The 13,595-nt window shown below is 37.2% G+C and overlaps 1 gene segment (V, D, J or C); it reads left to right on the top strand.

Annotated features, from left to right (window-relative positions):
• Window positions 1-2,060: 2,060 nt before the first annotated feature.
• On the top strand, window positions 2,061-2,596 carry LOC134311828 (T cell receptor alpha variable 27-like). The segment is given in 2 exon segments: window positions 2,061-2,103; window positions 2,244-2,596. Coding segments are annotated over 2 exon segments (396 nt in total).
• The last annotated feature ends 10,999 nt before the right edge of the window (window positions 2,597-13,595 follow it).

Here is a 13,595-nt window from a genome sequence, read left to right as displayed (position 1 = left end):
AAATTTTAATTATGTATTTTTAAGTATACAGTAATGCTAACTGTATAATAATTAGACAGGAACATGTAGCACATGGCCCCTCTTTAATGTATGCATTTATTCATTTCAAGAATTAATTTCTGTGGTTCAGCCTCCCAAAAGCCCTGGGCAGGAAAAAAAAACGTGTAATCCAATCTGATACTTTTGCTTACTGTATATAACACAATGTAAATAAGGACATTGTTTGCAGGGCTCTAGACTAACTTTTTGCACTGGTTGCACTGGTGCGCCTAACTTTTTTTCTTAGGTGCACCAGCACAAAAGTTAGGTGCACCCAAATTTTCGACCGCATCGCATTTAACACCTCAGTTTTACAGGTTCACTTTTTTTTTTTTTAATCGCTGTCCATATAGGCATTATTGACTTGTAAATGATTAACTAACAATCTGGTCAACATAAAGTTCTTTATTTGAAGCACAATTCTACAAGAAATGTAACTTATTGAAAAAGTGTTGGTGATTAAAGTGCTTCACTGAGCTGAAATTTTAACTCAAGATAAATTAAATAAAAAGAAAATCTAAATTAAAAGTGCAAGGTGTTTTGAGGGCTTCAAACTGAACATCTCATTTAATGTTTAATATTACATATGGTTAATGCAGTAACGGGACGCATATTATTGACATAGGCTACATGACATGACATTATTCGATTTTGAGTCAGTTTGCTGCTGATATTTTTAAAGTGCCAAAAAAATCATGAACTGTGTGATATGACGTGGTAAAAGTAACCCGGACAGAACGAACAACGTTTAACGTGAAATATAAACACCACACGTGAAGTAAATCCAGCTAAACACAGATACATGTGGAGCTGTTAGACTGGGTTTGATGGTTATTTCACACAGATGGATGTTTCTGTCGTGGAACTTTAATGATGTTTTATCTCTCGAGTGGAGCGCTGAGCAAATCGCTTATTTACATCGATTGTCGCGGTGAAAGCGAAGCGCAAAACTCTTCTCACGTCAGTTAACTAAAGGAAACAACAACTGAGACAAACACGTCACGTCTTCTTATCATCGATATTTGATTGATGTTTTTACATAAAAACCAACATCTGTAACAGCAGCACAAATGCTCACACATATTCTACACACTCCGCCATGATATTACTGCTCTTAACTTCCGCTGTGTAACACCCACCGTTGATGACGCTGGTCCCGCCCTTCACTATCTCTGATTGGTTTAGACATATAGATATGATTAGACATGGGCCTAATGTGTGTCTGTTGTTGCACCGGAGACTTTCAGAGTCACAGAGAATTCTGTTTTTTTTTTTTCTCGAACGGCTGGTCGCACCGGTGTGACCTCAGATTTTTTTCAGTCGCACCATTGAGAAATTAGGTCGCATGTACTCTAGAGCCCTGGTTTGTGTGTAAAGCAAATAACACAGAAAGATACGTTCCAACACAGTGCTGTTTATTGCCACTCACTCTTGATGACATCATTAACATATGCCACTGATCTACAACTCATCCACAACAGCCATTCGGACGTTAAAACACACTGATCTACTTAAACTTTTAGCATTTTAAAAAATCATCTACTACTGCCACATCTAAAAAAAAACTGTTTACTGTAAACACAATAAAAAATGCTATATAAATTATAAAGTCTGCTTTACAAATATTTAGAGGCATGAATGCACCTAGTCATGTCCAAATATGACGTTAGTCACTATTTATTTATTGTAAATAACACAATTATGTGAAGTAAGAGCAGCATGACAGTCATTTCTCTTGTTCCTGCATTAGGTTGTGAATACAGCTAAAAAACAATAAAGCATAATTTGCATTTAAAACACTAATGATTAATTACATTGGTTTCCAAAAGTTTGTGGCATGGATTACTTAAGCTGTCTTTTTCTTAACTGTGGAAACAGTTGCATCTAGATGCATGACGTATAAAGGCAGGGTTAACATACATGCACATGGATTGGGGGTGGGGTGGGGCGGGGTTATGTTCTTTCATACAGTATAGACAACTTTTACTATGCCAGATGTGAATCTGACACTCAGCACAATGATGTTACTCCTTTTCTTCGTTTTACTCATTACTGATGAAAATGGTAAGTGATATACAATAAATATCATATTTCATTAAGTTTGTATTAAATCCACTATAACAAGTATTAAAGCAATTTTAGTTAAATGTTTTACATTTAAAAAGAAATAAATGTTCTACGTATATTGTTAACATGTTTTATAGCAGAAGCTGCTGAGAGTATTACAGCAGATAAACCCAGCTTAACATCAGATGAAGGCAGCAACATCACACTATCCTGCACATATGAATCAACATATAATCAACTTCACTGGTATCGACAAAAACCTGGATCAACACCAGAGTTTCTGCTGCTGACTAATGAGGGTGCTGTCACCACGGCTGAACCACCTGACCCAAGAATGTCCATCAGTTTTAACAAAACGAATAAGAAAGTAGAACTGGAGATCAACTCTGCTGCAGTATCTGACTCTGCTCTGTACTATTGTGCTCTGCAGCCCACAGTAGCAGGAAATTCAGCTACACTGTACAAAAACCTCTCAGAGGAGGAGCTATAAGCATGTTTACATTTTTTTATATATCATTTGCTTTCTCAGTCCTCAGGCTATGATGTCAAATAACTATAAAGCTTAAGTAAGCTCCTGATCTATGTGAGGAATTTCTCCACCTTTTTTTTATCAACAAAACAGAGTCGATCCAGCTGGTTTCAGGGCTCATCACAGTACACAGTCAGCTCTACTCAAACTGACTAATGATTTATTACTTTCTCTTGATCCTAGTCATTGCGTCATTCTAGTTTACTGGATTTAACTGCAGTATTTGACACTATTGATCATAATATTCTTTTAAAGCGTCTTTACTCCATCGCTGGGATTCAGGGAAAAGCTCTAGGTTGGTTTTCCTCCTACTTGAAAGATGGCTCATTCACAGTTCAAGTAGTTCCCATTAACTAAACTCAAGGCTCTGTTCTGGGTCTTGTTCTTTTCTTACTATATCTGATCCCCCTGGGTAAGATTTTTTAGAAATTTGGAATGCACATTTGTTCTTTTAGTAAGAACATCAGAAGATTCCATCAAGAGATACAACAAAGTCTTGTAGCTGGTGAAAAAAGGCTTGACAAAGGCAGAGGCATAAATGTGGAAAACAGGATAAATGTGGATAGAAACACAATTGTTAATCAGGCTGCTATATCGGAATTGGCCACAGTCAGTCAGTTGCTTGCTCTGAGGGTTAATTTAAAAAAAGGCTTACAAAAGTTTGCTAATTTTGCTAACTGAAGATCAGTGTGCTCAGGAGCCAAATTCTACAAGATATGTGCATTGAAAGAAAAAGGTGATCTCCCTGACATTAACAAAAAGTGAGTGTACTGTCCAAAAATCTTTTAACTTGATGGTTCATAGTTACACATTTAGTATAAAGCTGCAAAAACTTTTTTGGTTTTCGATATATTTTTGTTTTATGAAAAGATAATATGTACAATCATTTTTGTTGTATGGTTTTAGCTGCAGCTGTTGGGAACATGGGAATAAGCATTTCCAAAAATAGTCAGGACAATTGTTATGGTGTAGTTTTATATATACAGTGCTGGCCAAAAGTATTGGCACCCCTGCAATTCTGTCAGATAATACTCAATTTCTTCCAGAAAATGATTGCAATTACAAATGCTTTGATATTAAAATGTTCATTTAATTTGTCTTCAATGGAAAACCACAAAAAGAATTGTCAAAAAGCCAAATTGGATATAATTCCACACCAAACATAAAAAAGGGGGTGGACAAAAGTATTGGCACCCTTTGAAAAATCATGTGATGCTTCTCTAATTTGTGTAATTAACAGCACCTGTTACTTACATGTGGCACATAACAGGTGGTGGCAATAACTAAATCACACTTGCAGCCAGTTAAAATGGATCAAAGTTGACTCAACCTCTGTCCTGTGTCCTTGTGTGTACCACATTGAGCATGGAGAAAAGAAAGAAGACCAAAGAACTGTCTGAGGACTTGAGAAGCAAAATTGTGAGGAAGCATGGGCAATCTCAAGGCTACAAGTCCATCTCCAAAGACCTGAATGTTCCTGTGTCTACCGTGCGCAGTGTCATCAAGAAGTTTAAAGCCCATGGCACTGTGGCTAACCTCCCTAGATGTGGACGGAAAAGAAAAATTGACGAGAGATTTCAACGAAAGATTGTGCGGATGGTGGATAAAGAACCTCGACTAACATCCAAACAAGTTCAAGCTGCCCTGCAGTCCGAGGGTACAACAGTGTCAACCCGTACTATCCGTCGGCGTCTGAATGAAAAGGGACTCTATGGTAGGATACCCAGGAAGACCCCACTTCTGACCCAGAGACATAAAAAAGCCAGGCTGGAGTTTGCCAAAACTTACCTGAGAAAGCCAAAAACGTTTTGGAAGAATGTTCTCTGGTCAGATGAGACAAAAGTAGAGCTTTTTGGGAAAAGGCATCAACATAGAGTTTACAGGGAAAAAAACGAGGCCTTCAAAGAAAAGAACACGGTCCCTACAGTCAAACATGGCGGAGGTTCCCTGATGTTTTGGGGTTGCTTTGCTGCCTCTGGCACTGGACTGCTTGACCGTGTGCATGGCATTATGAAGTCTGAAGACTACCAACAAATTTTGCAGCATAATGTAGGGCCCAGTGTGAGAAAGCTGGGTCTCCCTCAGAGATCATGGGTCTTCCAGCAGGACAATGACCCAAAACACACTTCAAAAAGCACTAGAAAATGGTTTGAGAGAAAGCACTGGAGACTTCTAAAGTGGCCAGCAATGAGTCCAGACCTGAATCCCATAGAACACCTGTGGAGAGATCTCAAAATGGCAGTTTGGAGAAGGCACCCTTCAAATCTCAGGGACCTGGAGCAGTTTGCCAAAGAAGAATGGTCTAAAATTCCAGCAGGGCATTGTAAGACACTCATTGATGGTTACCTGAAGCGTTTGTTCGCAGTTATTTTGTCTAAAGGTTGTGCTACCAAGCATTAGGCTGAGGGTGCCAATACTTTTGTCCGGCCCATTTTTGGAGTTTTGTGTAAAATGATAATTGATTTGACTTTTTTTTCATTCTCTTTTGTGTTTTTTAATTGCAAGCAAAATAAATGAAGATATTAATACCAAAGCATTTGTGATTGCAATCATTTTCTGGAAGAAATTGAGTATTATCTGACAGAATTGCAGGGGTGCCAATACTTTTGGCCAGCACTGTATATATATATATATATATATATATATTTATATATATATATATATATTTTTTTTTTTTTTCTTTGTACCAAAAATAGCCTTGGTTATCTTTGACTGTTTTTTTTTTTGTGGCTGTAAATGTTCACACAAAGCAGTCTTTATTAATGTGTAGAGATGTTTTTGTATAATTTTATATGTTCTAAATACAATAAAGTAAAAACATTTACAAAGTCTGTCATGCTGGTTTGCTCAGTTTGTTTCTTATGATCTCATATTTTATGTAGCAGGAAACATTTGGAAGTTGTGCATTTTAGTAGATGGACTTCAAAAGATATGTACCTTAATAGCAGGCATTTCACTGATCTGTAAGTTACTCATACTTAATGAATGATTTATTAATATATACATGTGACTTGTAAATGTATATTATGTCATGACTTTATTTAGTGGGGCACATCATCATGAAGTCATGCTGAATGTAGACAAATTTCATGTCGCATAGATACATTAACTAATGATAAGTAAATATGTAGTTCATTAATAAATGGATAGTTAATTAAAAAAATGAAATTTGAATTAAGATGCAGTGCACCAAACCAAAATATCCCGTCAACAATGGATGTGCTATAGTCTCTAACTGTACAACAGCAAGGTGGAGCTGCAAGGTAGATATGGCTAATAAAAGGGTGGGTAAGTGTACACTACAACATCTCAGCAATGCTGTTTTGCCAGAAACATTCATGCCGTTACAACACACATTAACATGTCACTACCAGGATAGGCCACAGGTGTGTTCAGAATGGTCTACCATCTAAATAATAGCTGGTCAGTGATGGGTTATGTATAATAAAAATGTCAATACATTTTTTCATGCTTTTCCCAGCTTTATTTAATGTTGTGTGTGAAACATAAAGGACAAGAAAACTGGAATACTGATTCAATTTACCTTCTCAAGAACAACAACTAAAACTGTTGATTAAGTCCTGATAACTACAGGTCTATAATTTGGCCTATATACATAATGTATAATTTACATTTTACATTTACATGCATATATAAAAATGATATATAAACAGTGTCTAATTTAAATAGCCCCACATACAATTTATTGTGCATTACTGGAAAAATGTTAATTAATACAGTAAGGAATTAATTAGTTAACAGAATGACGTAATAGTATGTACACATATCATTCATTCATGATGCACTAATTATTAGTTTATGTATAAACCCATTGTTTTAAATTGGTAGTTAAGTGTTAGTATATGCTTAGTTATGTACCAGTATTGTAAAGTGTTACCGATATTTAGATAAGATAATCCTTTATTAGTCCCACAGTGGGGAAATTCGCAATAATTTAATATTAGATTTATCCAGTCTGCCAATCAATGTTTCAACAAAGCAATACATGAAATTATACAGACATGAATCATTAGTTACACAGCAAACTTGAATAAAATAAAATTTTAAAAATATTATTTTATTGAAAAATAATAAAACCTTTTTCTCTTAGTCATTAAAAAATTACTAAATAAATAAATAAATATAGACAAAGAAAAAACATCTGATATACAGTTACCATCCATTTGTATAACTAAACACTGATTTAATTATCACTTCAATTTCTTTTTCAACAGGTTATAATTCAGCACAGTATATTAAAGCAGTTTCTACAATCAGAAATGAACTGGAGAGAACCTCAGTTACATTATCCTGCAATTACAGTGGGTATGCTGGAACTAATTACCTGTTGTGGTATCGCCAGTTCTCCACATTCAGACCAGAGTACCTCATTCTGGTTAGTGAGTTTGACAAAAAAGCTGCAGTTTCTGGGTTTTCTGCAAAGATAAATGAAGATAAAAATCGAGTGGATCTGAACATCTCCTCTGCTGCAGTATCAGATTCTGCTCTCTACTACTGTGCTCTGCAGCCCACAGTGACAGGAACTCATACTATACTGTAGAAAAACAAACATCTAAATTAAGTGTGCTCTGTTATTTCATGGAGGTGAAATATACAGGGCTGTGAAAAGGTATTTGCTCCTCACCCTGTTTCTTCTATTTATTTTTTAGATTTAAATGTTTCAGGTCTTCCAACTACTTTTAATATAAGATAAAAACACTAGTAAATACCAAATGCAAAAATAAAACTTATAACGATCATTCTATTTATTGAAGACAAGATTCAAGATTTATTTAAAACCTGTATCCCCATGTAAAAAAGTAAGTGCCCCCCAAACCTGATAGCTGGATGTGCAACACTTGACAATAACAAAAGCAATAACGTTACATTGCAGTAGCTCTCCTGTGTGATCTGACCACTCCACAGCTCTTCCATGGAGACTGTCAAGAGCACTACATTGAATCACTAGTTCATTTTAAATTAACTCAATAAAAACAGACAAACTTGATTTCAGGTTTTCTGTTTCAACCAATATCACTAAAGAAATTCCAGAAGAGCTCAAATAAGTGGCTAAAATACACTATACACTGATCAGCCATAACATTAAAACCACCTCCTTGTTTCTACACTCACTGTCCATTTTATCAGCTCCACTTACCATATAGAAGCACTTTGTAGTTCTACAATTACTGACTGTAGTCCATCTGTTTCTCTGCATGCTTTGTTAGCCCACTTTCATGCTGTTCTTCAGTGGTCAGGACCCCCACAAGACCACTACAGAGTAGGTATTATTTAGGTGGTGGATCATTCTCAGCACTGCAGTGACACTGACATGGTGGTGGTGTGTTAGTGTGTGTTGTGCTGGTATGAGTGGATAAGACATGGCAGCGCTGATAGAGTTTTTAAACACCTCACTGTCACTGCTGGACTGAGAATAGTCCACCAACCAAAAACATATCCAGCCAATGGCGCCCCGTGGGCAGTGTCCTGTGACCACTGATGAAGGTCTAGAAGATGACCAACTCAAACAGCAGCAATAGATGAGCGATCGTCTCTGACTTTACATCTACAAGGTGGACCAACTGGGTAGCAGTGTCTAATAGAGTGGACACGGTATTTAAACACTGAGAATCATCCACCATCTAAATAATACCTTCTCTGTGGTGGGCCTGTGGGGGTCCTGACCATTGAAGAACAAGGTGAAAGCAGTCCAAAAAGGTATGCAGAGAAACAGATGGACTACAGTCAGTAATTGTAGAACTACAAAATGCTTCTATATGGTAAGTGGAGCTGATAAAATGGACAGTGAGTGTAGAAACAAGGAGGTGGTTTTAATGTTATGGCTGATCAGTGTATCTTGTGTAGTGGTCTATTAGGCTAGCCACCCACTGCTGGGATCTGGGTTCAAATCTGCTATTGGCCAGCTGGGTGTCTTACATAGATATTTCTACCTTGCGTCCAGTGTTTCCCGGTAAAATCAGACCTGCCACCACCCTGACCAAGAGTTTGATAAAAATGAATGAAATGAGAATATTTTAAATACGGTCTCACAACACAGCCGACGAAATCTACAGCAGTGACTTGGTGAACCATATATACTGTAAATGATGATGTGTGTAGTTATGCTGTAGCATCTGCACTTCCTGTGTGTGGCTTCCTAGAGACTTATTATGAGTTTAATCCAGAGTGCTCACAAAGCTGTGTTCAGAAATGGCTCAACTATGCAACTTAGTGCACATTGGGAGATACATAACACTGATTCTTACTGTAGCATCAGGTAATATTAAAAATATTTATTTCTATTTTGGTAATTTATTTATTTCTGTATTGGTTCAACAGTTCAGACATGAATGTATTGCATTATTTTTTGTTCAGGTTCTCTTCTTGTATTAAATTACACATTAATTTTTTATCTTTCCAACAGGTGGTTTTGCAGATGAAATTGGACCAACAGATACCAACATTATCAGCAAAGAAACAGAGACTGTTACTCTAAAATGTTCATATCAGTCCAGCAGCAGCAACATTTGGCTTTACTGGTACAAACAAAATCCTAACAGCGCACCACAGTTTTTACTGTATAAAGGTGCCAAATATCGTAGTGATGAGGAGCGCAAACCTACTGACTCTCGATTAGAGTCAAACACAGGTGATACATCTACTGAACTCACCATTAACAATCTAAAGCTGACAGATTCTGCTCTCTATCACTGTGCTCTTAGAGACACCCAGTGATACAAAGCTATTGAGATGCTGTACAAAAACTCACTTATATGAAGTTCCTCAAAGCTCAGAAGATCAAAGTTTGTTTTGTCTTTTTACTTGTTATCAGTTAACCACACACACACACACACACACACACACACAATACAATACAAATAGCACCTGCTCTCTGTGACATGGATGTTTATTAATAAATGAAATGAAGTTGAGCAGATAAAACATGAAATATCTCAGGTTCAAACAGTCTGCAATTGAATAAAAGTCAAAGTAAATGTATTTGCATGCTGTCCCAACTTTTTCTGATTAAGGGTTGTATGAAAATAACCATATGGTATATTAAAATTAAGATAGGATGAATTAAAATTTTAAATATGTTATAATACAAGCTCCATTTCTATAAAAGTTGTGACATTTTGTCAAATGTAACAAAACAAGAATCTGTGATTTGGTGATGAACCTTTATTTAATCTTGGCACAATGCAGTCAGACAAGTACCGTTCTCCTGGCAACCGCCAAACCCAGACTCGTCCATCGGCTTGCCAGACAGAGAAGAGTGATTCGTCACTCCAGAGAACACGTCTCCACTGCTCCAGTGGCGGCGTGCTTTACACCACTGCATCTGACGCTTTCAATTGTGTTTGGTGATGTAAGGCTTGGATGCAGCTGCTCGGCCATGGAAACCCATTCCATGAAGCTCTCTACACACTGTTATTAAGCTAATCCGAAGCCCACATGAAGTTTGGAGGTCTGTAGCGACCTCTGCGCACTATGTGCCTCAGCATCCGCTGACCCCGCTCTGTCATTTTACGTGGCTACCACTTTGTGGCTGAGCTGCTGTCGTTCCCAATTGCTTCCACTTTGTTATAATACCACTGACAGTTGACTGTGAAATATTTAGTAGCGAGGAAATTTCACGACTGAACTTGTTGCACAGGTGGCATCCTATCATGGTACCACTCTGGAATTCACTGAGGTCCTGAAAGCGACCCATTCTTTCACTAATGTTTATAGAAGCAGTCTGCATGCCGAGGTGCTTGGTTTTATACACCTGTGGCCATGGAAGTGATTGGAACACCTGAATTCAATTATTTGGATGGCTTTTGGCAATATAGTGTATAACGTTCTTCCTCTCTCTTAGGAACTTCTGCTTAGTCATATTTTAGGAAGACTTCACTCTCGTTTGGAATATATTCTTGGACGCATGCCTCTGGATCTGGAAACTTGTGTTTTTAAATGCGGTATCCAGTCAAGTAGCTGTTTGTCCAACTATTTTTAGTGCACTGAGACAGCTACACAGTCTTATCAACTTGGAGATAGAGAAAAGGAAGCAACACATTGCAGTTGTTCAGTCTGAGCAAGGACCAGCTGGGCGACAGTGAATGATCATATCTCCAGACCACTTTCGCGACCTTCTGGAACTTAATTTAACCGTCCCATGTATAACTAAACTCTTGGGGGTGTCCAGAAGCACAGTGTACCGACGCTTGGCAAATTCAGATCTCTCAGTAAAGGAACTATACAGCACCATGAATGATGTTGAGTTAGACCAGTGTGTGAGAGATTAAATCCCAGCAGGTTCTCTCAGGGTTTGCACCTCAGGCAAATTGATATGATGAAAGATGGGATTGCAAGAAGCTCAAGGACGCTCTTCAAGTTGACCTTCATTCTAAGAAAAGTATGCCATACTTGATATATTCAGCTTTCTTGCTATAGTTTTTTGGGGAGTCTCCATATCAGATGCCATGATTGCCACAAGGATGTGTGGTAACCAGAAAATTTGACTTTGGTATTGTTTGTAGTGGTATCTGGATATTACTTGTCTGTCAGCAGAAAATCTTGCTTAACCTTCATGATTTGTCCCTTGACTTACTTTGGTCCAGCTCAAAAGCCCTAAATGATCTTAACCCAACAAAATATTCTTATTCCAACAGTATGGTCGAGGGAGGTTTGCTCCAACTTGGAGGAGAAAGAAGTGGGTATTTTGTGTGCTTGGAATAAGGAATTAATACCGGCGTCCAGTTCTGTGTCTTGTGAAGCGAAGGTCACAGCATCAGCTTATACCTATTGTTCTGAAACATGTGCGTCCAGGTACAACAATAATCAGTGATGAGTGGAGAGCTTGTAGAACTGCCTTGACAGATATGGGTTACACTCATTTTAGAGTTAACCATTCCCAGTGGTTTACAGATCCACACACTGGAGCCCATACTCAGCATCTTGAGAGGGCATGTTTATATATATTATACAGTATATATTGTTATAATATATATATATATATTGTTTTTGCATTTTCTTCTCTTTTTCTCCCTTGTAGCGCGTCCAATTGCCCGATTGCATCATGCTTCCTCTCCACCAATGCCGATCCCTGCTCTGATTGAGGAGAACGAAGCTAACCCATGCCCCCTCCGACACGTGGGCAGCATGCCGTATGCATCTTATCACCTACACTTTGACGAGTGCAGTGCAGCTCAGTGTTGTATATGGAGAGACACACCCTGAGAGCACTCTTTTCTCATCTCTGTGCAGGCGCCATCAATCAGCCAGTGGAGGTCGTAATTGCACCAGTCATGAGAGAGAAAGACTCCATCCGGCATAGTCCCACCCATATCTGAACATATAGCTGAACATATAGTACACTTGGCCGCTTGCTTAAAGACATTAGGCATCAGTTTCCTCTTTAAAATATGCAGAGTAACTAAAAACTAACCCCCCTCCCCCACCCATTATCTTATTTTATAAATAAAATAGGCTTTATCATCCTTAAACAGTTACAGATAAGGTTGTTTAAATGTTTATCTTTATATTTTGGAGAATGTTTATAGTGCAGTTATGCTAAATCCATCCATCCATTCATCCAAAATAGCCTTGGTTATCTTTGAAAAATTACAGAAGATTTAGCTATTAGTTTCTTATTTAAAACTGTTTTTTGTAGCTGTAACTGTTCGCACAAAGCAGTCTTTATTAATGTGTAGAGATGTTTTAGTATAATTGTATATGTTCTAAATACAATAAAGTAAAAGCATTTACAAAGTCTGTCATGCTGGTTTGCTGGTTTCTTATGATCTCATGTTTTATGTAGCAGGAAACATTTGGAAGTTGTGCATTTTAGTAGATGGACTTTGAAAGATATGTACCTTATTAGCAGGCATTTCACTGATCTGTAAGTTACTCATACTTAATTAATGATTTATAAATATATAAATGTATATTATGTCATGACTTTACTTGATGGAGCACATCATCATGAAGTCATGCTGAATGTAGACAAATTTCATGATGCATAGATACATTAACTAATGATGTGTAAATATGTAGTTAATTAATACATGGATAGTTAATTAAAAAAATTAAATTTGAATCAAGAAACAGTGCACCAAACCAAAATATCCAGTCAACAATGGATGTGCTATAGTCTCTAACTGTACAACAGCAAGGTGGCGCTGCAAGGTAGATATGGCTAATAAAAGGGTGGGTAAGTGTACACTACAACATCTCAGCAATGCTGTTTTGCCAGAAACACTCATGCCGTTACAACACACATTAACATGTCACTACCAGGATAGGCCACAGGTGTATTCAGAATGGTCTACCATCTAAATAATAGCTGGTCAGTGATGGGTTATGTATAATAAAAATGTCAATACATTTTTTCATGCTTTTCCCAGCTTTATTTAATGTTGTGTGTGAAACATAAAGGACAAGAAAACTGGAATACTGATTTGATTTACCTTCTCAAGAACAACAACTAAAACTGTTGATTAAGTCCTGATAAACTGGTAGTTAAGTGTTAGTATATGCCAATCAACATTTCAACAAAGCAATGCATGAATTTATACAGACATGAATCATTAGCTACACAACAAACCTAAAAACATAAAAAGTGATCTAAATGACTAAAAGGCTGCTTTTTTGTTTTGCACACACAGATGTAGTGTAGAGAAGTATACACATGATGGCAGACTTTATCTACATCATTCTAGACACTGTAACAGCTGTACTGTTGGAAAGGGAAGTTGAAGAGAGGAAATGGTTTAAACATGCTTAAGAATGTCAACAGACTTCGAGCTACATGTGTCTGCAGTTCAGCCATGGCATTGCTTGCTCATATTTGTCTCATTTTACCTTACTTAGGTAAGACACAACATTTCATTTAAATGTTTTAACCTTTGATATTTTTATTTCTTATTAGCAGAATACAGAGCAGAAATTTTTTTTAATTATTCTGAACTTAAAATGT

The sequence above is a fragment of the Trichomycterus rosablanca genome, chromosome 4 (assembly GCF_030014385.1).
Source record: "Trichomycterus rosablanca isolate fTriRos1 chromosome 4, fTriRos1.hap1, whole genome shotgun sequence".
In the NCBI taxonomy this organism is placed as follows: Eukaryota; Metazoa; Chordata; class Actinopteri; order Siluriformes; family Trichomycteridae; genus Trichomycterus; species Trichomycterus rosablanca.
The sequence above is the reverse complement of the archived record's forward strand: the minus strand, read 5'-3'. Positions and strand labels throughout refer to the sequence as shown.